The 14,249-nt window shown below is 33.3% G+C and overlaps 2 protein-coding genes across 2 annotated transcripts; both read left to right on the top strand.

Annotated features, from left to right (window-relative positions):
* The first annotated feature begins 240 nt into the window (after positions 1–240).
* On the top strand, positions 241–1,173 carry LOC107466169 (PRA1 family protein D). The gene has a single exon (XM_016085155.3). It carries the CDS (start codon positions 419–421, stop codon positions 953–955), a length of 537 nt encoding a protein of 178 aa, XP_015940641.1. The 5' UTR covers positions 241–418; the 3' UTR covers positions 956–1,173.
* Positions 1,174–5,838: 4,665 nt separating this feature from the next.
* Positions 5,839–8,795, top strand: LOC107466159 (inositol oxygenase 4-like). Its single transcript, XM_052254694.1, has 10 exons — positions 5,839–5,909; positions 6,690–6,771; positions 6,880–7,084; positions 7,240–7,299; positions 7,660–7,712; positions 7,963–8,085; positions 8,181–8,250; positions 8,416–8,494; positions 8,612–8,675; positions 8,769–8,795. Exons 1-10 carry the CDS (start codon positions 5,866–5,868, stop codon positions 8,793–8,795), a joined length of 807 nt encoding a protein of 268 aa, XP_052110654.1. The 5' UTR covers positions 5,839–5,865.
* The last annotated feature ends 5,454 nt before the right edge of the window (positions 8,796–14,249 follow it).

Raw genomic sequence — 14,249 nt, 5'->3', positions numbered from 1 at the left:
GAGTTGTGCCTTTGTCTCCCCCTCTCGTTGTTGCAGGTTTTTCGAGATTTATCTTCTCCACTTGACCACAAGTATTTCAGCCTAGATAGTAGATTCCCTTCGGTTCTTCCTGTATCTACTTTTATTTTTGGTGATTGTCTATTTTCCTTTTATTGGACGAAAGCTATGTTGTGTTATTGAAATTGTATGAAAGCCCAATTTATACGAGAAAGTCATAGACCCATTTTTACAAAAATATCCCAATAAGCGAACTTGCACGCAGTCCCTCACACGGTGTTAACCAACTGGTCAGCTCCGAAACTTGGTCTTCATTCATTGCCTTCATCGACACCATTGACACACACACTTTCCATTTCCACAATTCCACCAAAACCAGCACAAGAAACCCCCTTGGCCTTCCCGCTCAGATCCCTCAACAATGTCATCCGAATTCCTCACTCACTTCAAAGAAGCCGGGCAGAGCGTGATCTCCACGCGCCGCCCCTGGTCCCAATTCCTCTCCTTCTACGCCCTCTCCCTCCCCCACTCCCTCCAAGACGCGTCGGCGCGCGTGTCACACAACCTCGCCTACTTCCTCTTTAACTACACCATCCTCCTCTTCCTGTCACTCATCCTCTCCCTCCTCTCACGTCCCTTCCCTCTAATCCTCGTTCTCTTCCTCCTCGCTCTCTGGTACTTCCTCTACTTCTCCCGCGACGAGCCCTTAAACCTCTTCAACCTCGTCGTTTTGGACGACCGCGCCGTCGTTTTGGCACTCGCTGTATTAACCCTTGTTGTTCTCCTCATCGCCAACGTCTGGTTTAATCTCGTCGTGTCGCTTCTTGTTGGTGCTGCTGTGATTTTCATCCATGCTGTGCTGAGAGGGACTGAAGATCTTGTTGCTGATGATACTGAATCTCCGTACGGTCCTATGCTTAGTGGCGGTGCTAATGCTGGTTCCTATGCACCTGTTTGAGGAATTTTCGGTCAGGGATTTTGTGTGATTCTGGAATTAGGGGGGTAAAGATTCTTTTGACTGTGTAGTTGAAAACTGTGACCCTTCATGTTGCAATTCATTCATAAATATAGATAGTTGTGTCTTATAATTGTACCTTCATTTTCCAATTTTCCTGTCTTCTTGATTGTGCTTTGCAATTTTCATGAATGAGTTAACAATTGGACATGTTTTTGATAGGAAGTTTGGGTTTTGTTGTTCATAATATTCTTTAATAGGATGGATTAATGGTGAATGTATGTATGATTGTTTGTTGGACCCTAAACCCTGCATTGCACGAGTCTTTGTGTTTGGCTCGGCTTGTGAATTTGTTTACACTTTGATGTTATATTTGATCTCGGTTGGTTAAATGGTTTTGTCTCTGTTAACTCTGTGCTATTCAGTGTGTTGGTAACTTGGTATTGCAAATTGAGATGTTTCCATAGTTGAAAGGTTTGTGAAAGGTTTACATTATTCTGCAGAGATGACCTTTTGCATTTCTAGTTTAGCTGGTTTCTGATAAGGTATTTAGATTTAGGAGAAATGATTTTCGAAAACAGAGAGGTCTCTATTTGTATGTCAAGGTTAATGTTGCAGTACCAGTATATATTATCTCTCACACCTTGCTCATATGGTGGAATGGGATTATGGGAATATAGCATGGCTCCTGATTCATGAAGATTCTATCACCTTTGTATGTTTCATCGGTTGCTCTGTCCATTTATTTGAGGAATTTGATGAAATTAAGCTAACGGCTGCTACTTTGCCTGTGTACGAACAATTGCTTCAGCTTTTGCATGTTTTAGTTGATAACATTTGACCTAGCCATTTCTATTAAGTGTTGTGCTTTTGAATTTCTATTGTTTAGCGTTTTGACCTAGGAGGAGGATTGATTGATACAAATAGTAGATATTTTCGGGTTCCTTCACCAGTGTTTGAGAGTTATGGTCTTGGAGGAGAAGTAAGATTCTTGAAGCCCTCCTCTTCCTCTCTTCCCCTCAAGACGCTACCCTTAGAAGTGTTAAAATGATGACCAAGCAGGTAAACTAAAACTAGTATAAGTATAGATGATGGGAGTAGCTTATGTACTCTTGCATGCATTGCTGTGACAGTATTTTGCCATAAAGATGATTTATTGTGGTGGATTGTTGCAATGTTATCATGAACTCGTCACTTCCTTACCATAGTTGTTAGTGTCATATTCTTGAAAGATCTGTTTTCTAGTATCCAAGTTGAATTAATTTTGATGCTATAACAAACAAGATCTCTTTATGAATAGTTGTCACAAAAACACAATGTTGTGTGACTGCTATATAATACGCACAATATTCTGTATTTCTGTGCCTATTCTGCAAATTTCAGAAGCATTCCAGTTTTATTTTTACACTTCTTTGTATAAAAACTGTAAAGAAAATCTAGTGAGGAGGATGAGGATAATGACTCTCAAAATGCATTTTATTTTATTTCTTCCTGCTTATATGATGAGAGGCTTTGTTGGTACGAGTTTCCTTTGTATTTCGATTTCATTCTTATCAGTTGAAAGCTCGAATTAGATAACAGTGTAGGAAATTCATTTCGATTTTATGCATGAATGATGCAAGATATTTCCCTGTCTTGGCAAACCATGCAAATAATACTACAAGTGCATCAACAAACAGTTTAGCCCAAAAATCCATTACTTAAAAATTCGTATAAATGCTTCACCAAAAAAGAAAAGTTACGAAAAGGAAAATCCACAAAAATATAAACATACGAAAGTTATTTTCAATCAGGGGCGGTTTTAGAAGGCGGCAGTCCTAAACATTTTGAAGCTTCTATATATTATATGATTATATGATGATGCATTTAACTTTAAAATTTTGAAAGTTATATGATGATGCATTTAACTTCTGTATATTATTTGAATTGTTAGTCTAGTGGCTAATTAGAATATTTTTTGTCCCATGACCTGGGTTTAAATTTCAATTGTTGCATTTTAAACATCAATAATGTATTATATTTTTTTAGGTCAACTATTTTGATCAATAAATCTTTTTTAATTGTTCTTTCTATTCTTTATTTTTTCATTAACCATTTGTTTTGATGAATTCTTTTTTTTTATTGTTCCTTCTATCTTTTTAAATTTTTCCTTGACTTTTAAATCTATTATTATATAGTCACCAAAAAATCTATTATCATATAAAAAGATACTTTAATTTTGATAACAAATTCTAATTGAATAATAAAAAAATATATAGGTATGAATATCTTACATATTTTGTTCACTAATTTATTTTAAATGCATATATAAAAAATATCAGAATAATTGATCTATATTATTCATGTTACATTCTTTATAATAATAAAAGATAAAAATTAAAATTTTAGTTATTATGAATGATATCAAATATAAAATTATTATTTTTTAGTAGAACTTTCTATTTTAATATAGCACTTATTAATAATTTTTTATTAAAAATAAAATAAAAAATAATATCATCAATTATATAATACAATATTTAATTATATAAATATTTAATTTTCGATCTCTCTTAAAAAAAATTCTGGATCCGCCCTGTTTTCAATATAGATAATACATGAAAAACATCAAGTTTTTCTGTGGTATTCATTAGCAATATGCATTTTCCATTGAAAAAAAAAAATTGTAGTATCCTTGGGAGCCATTTGACGAAATACTTATATAATTATATTACACAAATAAAAATTGAAAATTCTATTTGAACAACTTTATGGGACAACTCCCACAGATCCCAATATAGTTTTGCAACATCTAATGCTATCCCCCGTATGGTTGTTTTTTTTTTTTTGTTTTTTTATGGTATCCCCCAACCCGGCAGGTCAAGGACTAATCTGTTGTGATACTGAACCATTTAAGGGTTTGTCGCTCTGCATGCACAAAACGGGATTCAAACCCCCGATATTTGTTTAAGCGGACTAGTGAACTAACCACTAAACCAACCCAACTTGATTTCCCCCGTATGGTTTTATTCGGATCGTGTGAAGCCAAATTAGAAGCAAAAGCAATACAAAGGGGCTTTCCAATTAAAAAAAAAACAAGGGCCTCTGAAAAATTACAAACTACGTTGAAGCAGTCACGTGGGAATTCTCCCATAAAATTGGACCATAGAATTATTCAAAAGTTAATTGCATAAATCAACTTTTATATTTTTATATTATTCTAAAAAAATTATGTAGATAATTAAAAATAAAGGGACAATTATTCTAAATTGGAGATAGATTTTCTCTTAAATATAACTTAAGTTAATTAATATAAGATTAAAATACTATTTTAGTTGATAATGTTTGGATTAAGTCTTAAATTTATTTTTAACGTTTAAAATATTATATTTTTATCTTAAACATTTTATTTCATCTTATTTTAATCTTATAATAAAAATTTAATTTTTTTTCAAAATTATTATTATTATTATTATTATTATTATTATTATTATTATTATTATTATTATTATTATTATTATTATTATTATTATTTGAAAGCAAAAATAACATAATAATGAGAGAAATAAAGAAGATATAATAGAGGAAAAAAGATATCTCTAGGAAGAAAAATTTTAATTTTGACTAAATGATTAAAATAAGACAAAATAAAGCATCTAAGATGAAAATATGAAATTTCAAACGTTAAGAACATAACTAAAATTTAGCTTAAAAATTGTGGACTAAAACAATATTTTACTCTAAATATAATTTTTCATTTAATTTTACAAGATCATATGTTTAACAAAATTTAATTTATATGTGCTAGTTAGCATAATTTTACACTATATATCAACTAATTTAAAATTATCCTATCATAAAAATATATTATCTTTTTTTATATATTTATCTGCATGTATATAGAGGGATTTACCTTCTAGTTTATATAAAATATAAGATTATTTACTAAATAATTATATGAGAACGGACACAATAACATGTTAAGATCATTAAGATGTAAATGATTATCTACTCTATTTAAATTATTAAAAAGAATAAAAATTTCAATATTCTTAGTTAGCATGTATTAATTAAATATCAATACACATAAATATACAACATAATATAAATTATTAATCAACTCAATTTATTTTTCTACTTGACAATAATTAAGATCGAGTATGATTTCATTATCACAATTAATAAGAAGGGATAATAAGATATTTCCCTCGATATGATGTTCTTATCATATAAAAATAAATGAAATGAGAGATTTATTTACATATGTAGGGACATTACTGTGTTTCTAGTAAGGAGGAAAAGATAATGTTACAAGAATTCAAACAAATTGTCGGTTATAGAAATATAAATGGAATGTTTTTTTTTTTTCAGAAAAGAAAATTCTTGCAAGTATTGAAACAGGTGTTATTGGATTATTATGACGTATAGATGGGTGAATTTGGTAAGCACACTAATGGCATATAGTTGGTGGCATAAATTTGATTAATTGGAAAGTTACTAAGAATGGTATGGTTTTGGTTTATACAGATAATGATAAATTCTCCGGAACATATTTTAGTTAAGGACTCCAAGATTTCAAATTTTACGACAAGGACTTGGTGTTGTACTATATAAACTCGTTTTGTCTTGGGTTATTGTCGCACCCATTTTTACTAGAGTTTCTTATCCCTTCTTCCAAGTTTCTAAGCTTCTTTGTCCTGTGTTTCTTCTTGCTTATTTGAAATAGAGACAATGGCCATCCAGGCTGAGCAACCTGCCCATGGTTTGATTATGTTTTTCTTCTTCTTTTAAAAAAAAAGTATTGGAGCGTTATTTTTTTTTCTAGGTAGAAAATTTCATATCTCAATTTTTTTTTTCTAGGGTCCCAAGTTGAGGAGAAGAAGAATGTGCACACCGAAGAAATCAGTGAGCTTGTGTCGGCGACAAAGGACAGAATGTTTAAGGCCCCAGAAAGCAATGCATTTGGCCAATCCTTCAGGTTTCGGTTCCCCTTTCAATATTCTCTTTTATTTGATTTTTATTTCTTTGATTTAAAATTTATGTTTTTAAGCAGCCAACGCCATATACTTGACATAAAATCACTCATCTAACAAGATTTAATTTGATATAATAAGACATATAAATAATTATATCTAATATAAATTTTGGTGTAAAAGTCTTATTTAAACTTAAAATGTGATTGTGCATAATAGATATTTTTTTAAAGATTTTTTATGTTAATTTTTTTAGTAATTAAAATTAAACTCTAACTTTTTTTAGTAATAGAAATGACATATAAATTGCTACATTTCTTTATCTAATATTTTTAACAATTTAATTTTGTTTTAAATGTTAAATATGCAACTAATTACATATGTCAATATAATTTAAAAATAAAAAACCTAACTTAAACTTAGTTTGCTCTAATTTTACTACATAAAGGGCGAGAAAATTTTTGTATCTTTGTGACCCACATGGTCTTAATAAAACTGAGATTTTTTCTCATTTTTGAAAGAATTTAATTTTGATCACAAAGTGAAACACTTTTTATATATATACCAAATTATATATCAATAAATATAACAACTTTTTATATATAATTACTGTTTAAATAGTCATTTAAAATAATAGATATTATTAGATAATTATAAAAAATAATTTACAAATTCATAGCTCTTCTTAAAAAGCTTACATATATCATGCAACAATATACATCCAAATTTATAAAAATGGTTCAGAATCAAAATAAAATTAGTCTTCTAATAAGATTATTTGGCAGGGATTATGATATTGAAAGTGAAAGACAAAAAGGTGTGGAAGAATTTTATCGATTGCAACATATTAATCAGACATACGATTTTGTAAGCGAAATTCTTATTTTCCTCAAACATGTTTATATATACTAATAATACACAATAACATGAAAGCTCAATGCTAATTTATGAAAATTCCATTTGCTAATAATATAGGTAAAGAAAATGAGGGAGCACTATAAAAAATTGGACAAAGCAGCAATGAGTATATGGGAATGTTGTGAGATGCTTAATGAAGTAGTGGATGATAGTGATCCTGATTTGGATGAACCTCAAATTCAACATTTGTTACAAACTGCAGAAGCTATTAGAAAAGATTATCCTAACGAGGATTGGTTACATTTAACTGCTCTCATCCATGGTAATTAAATTTAAAATTTAAGATTTTTTTTAATTTTCTATTATAAAGGTTAATTAGTTTAATTTTAGTTATTTTTTGTCCTTTTATTTTTAAATTTTTTTTATTATTGATAAATAATTAATATGAATTGACAAATGAATATTTGCTTATTTCAGATTTAGGAAAGATTCTTCATCTTCCTCAATTTGGTGAGCTTCCTCAATGGGCTGTTGTTGGTAAGAATATTTTTTATTTTTTATGATATTTTTTTTTGAAATGGAATAATATTTTGACTATGACTTTTTAAAAATAAAATTTAATTACAATATTTAAAATTAATTATCATTTTAAAAGCTTAATACAAAACCAAATTTTTATTAGCTCATTACAATAAGGTTGAGAGAGTGTAAATAATTAATTACAAAAATATTTGTGTAGTAATTATTTTTATTCAATTTACAATGTTTTAAATAAGACACATCCCTATATTTCATGTATAATTATTTTATCAATCTTTAAATTCCCAATTAGCTAGTTTTGGTATGTTACTTTAAATTCAAATTTTTAACCAAATGATTAAATATATATATTTGCAGGAGATACATTTCCTGTCGGTTGTGCCTTTGATGAAAAAAATGTTCACCACAAGGTAGCCTTCTTCTAACAAAACTATAAAAATGACCCCCTTTTTTAATGTTTCTTAAACAATCCTGTTAAACTTATACTAAAATTGATCATTAGTATAAAATACATATTAAAATATAAAATATACATTAAAAATAAATTAAATTACACATATATTTATACATAATATATAATAATTAATTTTAATGTACAAATAATATTTTTTAATCTAAAATTATCACCGACTAATAATATAAACTTTTCCTATGCTTCAGTATTTTAAGGAAAACCCGGATAGCCAAAATCCTGCTTATAACACTAAAGAAGGAGTTTATAGTAAAGGATGTGGATTAGACAATGTACTCATGTCATGGGGACATGATGACTATATGTATATGGTGAGTAATTAAATATATAGTTACAATTTATATATAATTTGTTTATTATTTTGTTCAAGATATATAATAAATTTATACTTCACTTGAATTTATAGGTAGCAAAGGAAAATGGTACCACTTTACCTTCACCTGGGTTATTCATTATTAGATATCACTCATTTTATCGTAAGTATCTTTATTTACTATGTGCTTTTCCTTTTATGTCATAAGAAGGCATTTTTTGTTCGGCCCAAAAGTTCGTTTTATTTTGTAAACCAAAAAAAAAAATCATAATTATTTTTTAGAATTTTCTTTCAATAACAATGTATTAAGCTTAAAACTCTTTTGCAGCTTTGCATAAGGAGGGAGCATATACTCATCTCATGAGTGAAGAAGATTTCGAGAACTTGAAGTGGCTTCACATTTTCAAGTTAGTCCTTTTCCTAATATATATATATATATATTTGCACACAGCATTTGGTATTATTACTATTTAATAACATCACGCATAATTATATGTATTATGTAGTAAATATGATCTCTATAGCAAAAGCAAAGTTTTGGTGGACGTTGAAAAAGTGAAGCCATACTATCAATCACTTATTGACAAGGTGGGGCACAAAATTCAGATGGATTATTATTTGAATTCCTTTTCTTGTTTCTTAATGTGACGTTCCTACTTTTCTTTTTGGATGCTTTTATAGTATTTCCCAGCAAAGCTGAAGTGGTGAGAATCAATATAAGCTAATGGATCTACCCGAAGGGCCTGGAGGGAATTGATTAATTTTCTTTGAGAGCTCTTTGAGAGCAAGTTAAAAAATAGGTTGAGACATATATATCAGCCTATTATTACCTAGGTTGTAATGTATTCATTTCACAAACAGATTGCTTCATATGAGGCTTTTGAGTGATATATATACTCAATAATATGATGTAAAATATTAAAATGAATGAATGATGGATGTACATGTATATATATGAATTCTTATTCATATATATTGTATCAACCCCGGTTTTCGAGTACGCGAGATTTTTTCTGAAAGTACAGGTTTCTCCGGAAGATCAGTAAGGGGAGAACCTCTGCTATACTATCAAGCATCTCAATCCTCATTATCATTATATTAACTTTAACTTAGGACCTTAGTTGAGATAAGCTCATCAACGCAATCGCGAAGAACCTAGTTTTTGAACCGTCTCGGTTAGGAGTTTTGATTCTGATTTTTGTAAATAGTCTCAGTTTGACGAACCGGACTCGATTCATGAGGGAAGAGAGATAATAGGATAATATTATCATTATATGAGTACTAGAAGCTTCTTGAATGATATTATAAGGTTACCTGGTCAGTTTTAGTTAAAAACAAAAAATCGATTTAACCGGGTTCACAGTTTACTAGTGCAGCTTAGCACCAGCACTCTCTGATGGCTTTAGCAATGCTAAGGCCTCATTATACATGTTTTATTCTCATAATAAATATGTTGCTAGTGTCATTTATGCTAATAGCTCAGGAAATAAGTTTTAGAGATGTTTTTACAAGTGTTCCGATACATCTAGTTTTAGTAGTTATACACAAGATATTTTAATATTATTTTAATCCACCTCCAAGCCAACCAATCACAACTCACCCTACACCCTGAAAACTCCCAAGGCTGGTTCATTTGCTCCTTGTGGCCGAAATTCCCAAGAGAGAAAAAGAGAGGAAAGTTCTTAGTTCCAAATCTTCAAAGCTTGATTTCTGCTGAACTAAAACTCAAATCAAAATTTCAATCCGACCAAAATAATCCTCTCTTCTTTCTCTACATAATCATATGACTTATCAGAGCTGGAATCAAGGTGAGTTGACTGCACCATCTCCTTTTTGCTTCTGTTTCAAGCTGTGCTTCCTATCCAATTCCGGAGCATAATTACCTTCATAAAACACTTAGGGAGTGGTAATAACATGATAGTGAGGCAAAGATAAAAGAAATATAAAAAGTTTAAAGAAAAGATAAAAACCAAAGAAAATTCTATAAAGTTTTAATGACAGAAAAATAAACAGAGATTAGTGAACGAACTAGGGCAACATAGTTAGTCCTTGAGTTGCAACTAGGGTTAGATATTATATGAAAAGTTAAACTGTTTTAGTATAGACTTAATGAACCTATACTTGGGACAGGCTAACTATTCATAGAAATTTACATAAGCTTTAAATACAAACGTTAAGCAGGGAAATCAGAGCAGAGTAGAGAAACACAGAGAACAGAGTAATCAGAGTAGAGTAAAGATATAAAGAGAAGAAGAGTAATATAGATATAGAGGAAAGAGTAATCAGAGAAAAGTAAAGAGATACAAAGAACAGAGTAACCAGAGCAGAGTAAAGAGATACAGAGAAAAGAAAAAGCCGAACAGAGTAAAGAGATATAAAGAGATATTTGTATATGCATATTAGTTGCTTTATACAACCCAGAGCTATATATTGTTCTGAGGGTTACCTGAAACTGTAGGTCGATCTCGGTCGAGATCTTCTGTGTTGGTCGGAGCCGACGTGTCCGGCAGGTGTATAGCGGCCGGAGCTGGTGTGTCCGACTTGTGGAACTGAGAGTACTGCTAATCCTTTATCACCGAATGGTGGGGGTACCTGCAAGGGACTCTGATGCTTAAGTTAGCAAGGGTATTAAGCAGGTATTGAGTAGAATCAGAGTATGAGTTATACCTAGGTGCTCCAGTGTATTTATAATGGTGAGAAGTGACCTCTCTGGAGATAAGATAGTTATCTTATCTTATCTTATCTTATCTTTGAGTGAAGTCATCTTATCTTTAGGGGAACCGCCTTTATCTTTCTGGGCTTTGGCTGCCTTTAGATTGGGCTGTGTTCCTTCATTTTGGGCCTGCTTTGGGCTCCTTTGGCGATTTGGCTGAGCTCTTTGAGAAGAGGTCGGGCATTGGCTGAGCTCTTTGAGAAGAGGTCGGATAGTCTGACCTGAAGAGGTCGGTCGGCTTGTCGCTAAACATCCCGGGTCGGACAGCTTGACTCAGGGTATGAACAGTGCCCCTGCTTGAGTTTGATCTTTCCATGAGATCGTGATTTTCAGAGCTTCGATCTCTTTGGAAGTAGTGCTCAAGCATCTGTCCTGCTTGTTTCTTCATTGCTTTGCAATCTTGCAGATTTTCTAGAGGTTTGGTACTTCACAGTCCAACCTCTTTTGAGTGGTAGCGTGGGTTTTCTACCCTTGCCTTCTGGATCACGCCTTGCTTTAAGTTTGTGTTGACAACCCTTTGCTTTGGCGAAGTTGTCCTTGTGGCTTGATATATCCGGACTTTTAGTGATTTGTCCAATGACTTTTTAGTGTTCTTTATATAGAACCCTTTTTTAGTCTTGGATGATGTTCGTAGACCTGTTTGAGATTGTGCCTTCTTTGAGTGGAGTTGTATCCTTTTTGGCTAAGCGCATTTGAGCCTTAAGTTTTTTTCCAACCTTTTGGCTTGTTCTTTTTTGAAGTCGTACTTGCGCCTCTTCTTTAGCTGACGTTGACCTGTATGACTTTGCCCCTGCTTGAGTTCGGACTTTTCTGTGAGACCGTGCTTTCAGAGTTTCGATCTCTTCGGGGAAGTCGTGCTCAAGCATCCTGACTTTGGTCGATCTTTGAGTAGTTTCTCCTTCTACGAGTTTGGTATTGCCCCTTTTACTTTGTTGAGGGGACTTTTCAGTCTTCTTCCGACTTGTTTGTCTTCGCTGTTCGGTCTTTTTAGTCATAATCCAACAACTTTTTAGGTAGTGTTCCGATGGGGAACCTTTTTATAGTTTGTTTGGATGACTTTTTAGCTCTGTCTTTGAGGCTGTGCTTTTCGCTTTTTAAGTAGTGTCTTTTTTCAAGACTTCGTACCTTTAGCAAAACATTCCTGGCCTTCCTCTGGTAGAGTGTCGGTACTTTGTGGATCTTTGTAGTGTCTTTGTCTATTTTTGTAGATCTTTGTAGAGTGTCGGTACTTTGTTGCCCGACCTCTTTTGATCACTTCTGATTTTGTCCACTTTCTGCTTGGTCGAGGTGGTCCTTGGGGCTAATTTGTCTGACGACCTTTTAGTGTTTTCGTAGATCACTTTTTAGTCAGTCTGAACAATTTTGATAGCCTTGTCGTGGAGCCGTGGCTTTTTGGGCGGAGCTATGTTCGTTTTAGCGCACGTTTTTCGTTGGTCCGACTTCTTGTCGGTCCAAGCTGTAGCTTTCGTTGGTCCGACTTCTTATTGTTGGTCCAAGCTGTAGCTTTTGTTGGTCCGACTTCTTCTTATCGGTCCAAGCTGTAGCTTTCATTTGGTCCGACATCTTCTTGTCGGTCTCTTCTGAGTTATGTCTGTAATCCTCTTTCTTGGACCTTGTTCAAGTCTCTTTCAGGGATTACTTTTATAACTTTTGTCGCTTGGGCCGACTTTGTCATGTCAGGTCCTCCTAAGTTATTTCTGTAATCTTCTTTCTTGGACCTTGTTCAGGTCTCTTTTAGGGATTACTTTTATAACTCTTTTGTCGTTTGGGCCGACTTTATCATGTCGGGCTCTCTTTAGTTATTTTTGTAATCCTCTTTCTTGGACCTTGTTCAGGTCTCTTTCAAGGATTACTTTTATAACTTGTTTTGTAGGAAACCGATTTTGTTAGGTCGATCTCTTATAAGTTATTTTTGTAATCCTCTTTCTTGGACCTTTGTCAGGTCTCTTTCAGGGATTACTTTTATAACTTTGTTTTGTAGGAAACCGACTCCGTTAGGTCGATCTCTTTCTAAGTTAAAGTAATCCTCTTTAATAGGGTTGGCCAGACCTCTTTCCAGGTTTTACTTATAACTTGGGTTGACTTGGTCCGACTTCTGAACGTCGGCCAGTCTTTAAGTTATTATTTTAGCTATCCATAAGACCTCGTCAGGTTCTTTTTGGGATCACTTTTGATAACTTCTTGCATTATTCTGTGTTCATCTTTGCCGATTCATAGATGGTGGTTTCTGTCCTGGTTTGATCGTCCTTTAGGTGAATCGCATTTTCACCTTTGTCGGACGATCATTCCTATCGAGATCGTACAGTGAATCTGTTATTCACTTTCTGTCGATCTGCTGCTTTATAATCAGACGATGAATGCTTCAGATTAATGCGTCTTGGGAGTTTATAGAGCAGTGAATTTTGGTTTTCACATTGTTGACCTTTGTCAAAATCAAACGATGAATTCGGTTTTCATCGTGGTCGGGCGGTAAAGTTGGTTTTCGCCTTGCCGACTTGTCGCTTTGTAATCGGACGATGAATTTGGTTTTCATCTTGCCGACTTTGTCGTGATCAGGCGGTGAATCTGGTGTTCACCTTGCCGACCTGCCGTACTCGGGCGTCTTGGTAGGAAACTTTTTAGGGAATCTACAATTTTTTAATAAAATGAAGATAAGAGTGTGTACATGTTAGTACTTACCTTTCTAGGTCAGGCAATCTTTTTGGATCTCGGCCTGGCGCCCTTTGCAGGCATGCCATGACCTTGGTAGCTCTTACCCCTCGAGGTTGGACACTTTGTAGTAACCTTTCCCCAGTTCTTCTGAACAACTTGGTATGATCCTTTCCAGTTGGCTGCTAGCTTCTCTTCTCCTGACCGACCTATTCTGATGTCATTTCAGATTAGGATAAGATCGTCGTTGCTAGGTTACCTTCCGATTGTATCTTGAGGCCATTTGAAGTTTTAACACCTTTTCCTTGGTGGTGGACGAAATTGTGATCTCAACTCTTTATCACAACTTTGCACAACTAACCAGCAAGTGTACTGGGTCGTCCAAATAATAAACCTTACGCGAGTAAGGGTCGATCCCATAGAGATTGTTGGTATGAAGCAAGCTATGGTCACCTTATAAATCTTAGTCAGGCAAACTCAAATGGATATGGGTGATATATGAATAAAACATAAAGATAAAGATAGAGATACTTATGCAATTCATTGGTGGGAATTTCAGATAAGCGAATGAAGATGCTTGGTCCCTTCCGTCTTTCTGCTTTTCTACTGTCTCCATCTAATCCTTCTTACTCCTTTCCATGGCAAGCTGTATGCAAGGGTTTCACCGTTGTCAGTGGCTACCTCCCATCCTCTCAGTGGAAATGTTCAACGCACCCTGTCACGGCACAGCTATCCATCTGTCGGTTCTCAATCAGGCCGGAATAGAATCCAGTGATTCTTTTGCATCTGTCACTAACGCC

Source organism: Arachis duranensis, chromosome 9, assembly GCF_000817695.3.
Source record: "Arachis duranensis cultivar V14167 chromosome 9, aradu.V14167.gnm2.J7QH, whole genome shotgun sequence".
Taxonomy (NCBI): Eukaryota; Viridiplantae; Streptophyta; class Magnoliopsida; order Fabales; family Fabaceae; genus Arachis; species Arachis duranensis.
This window is presented reverse-complemented; position numbering and strand designations above follow the sequence as displayed.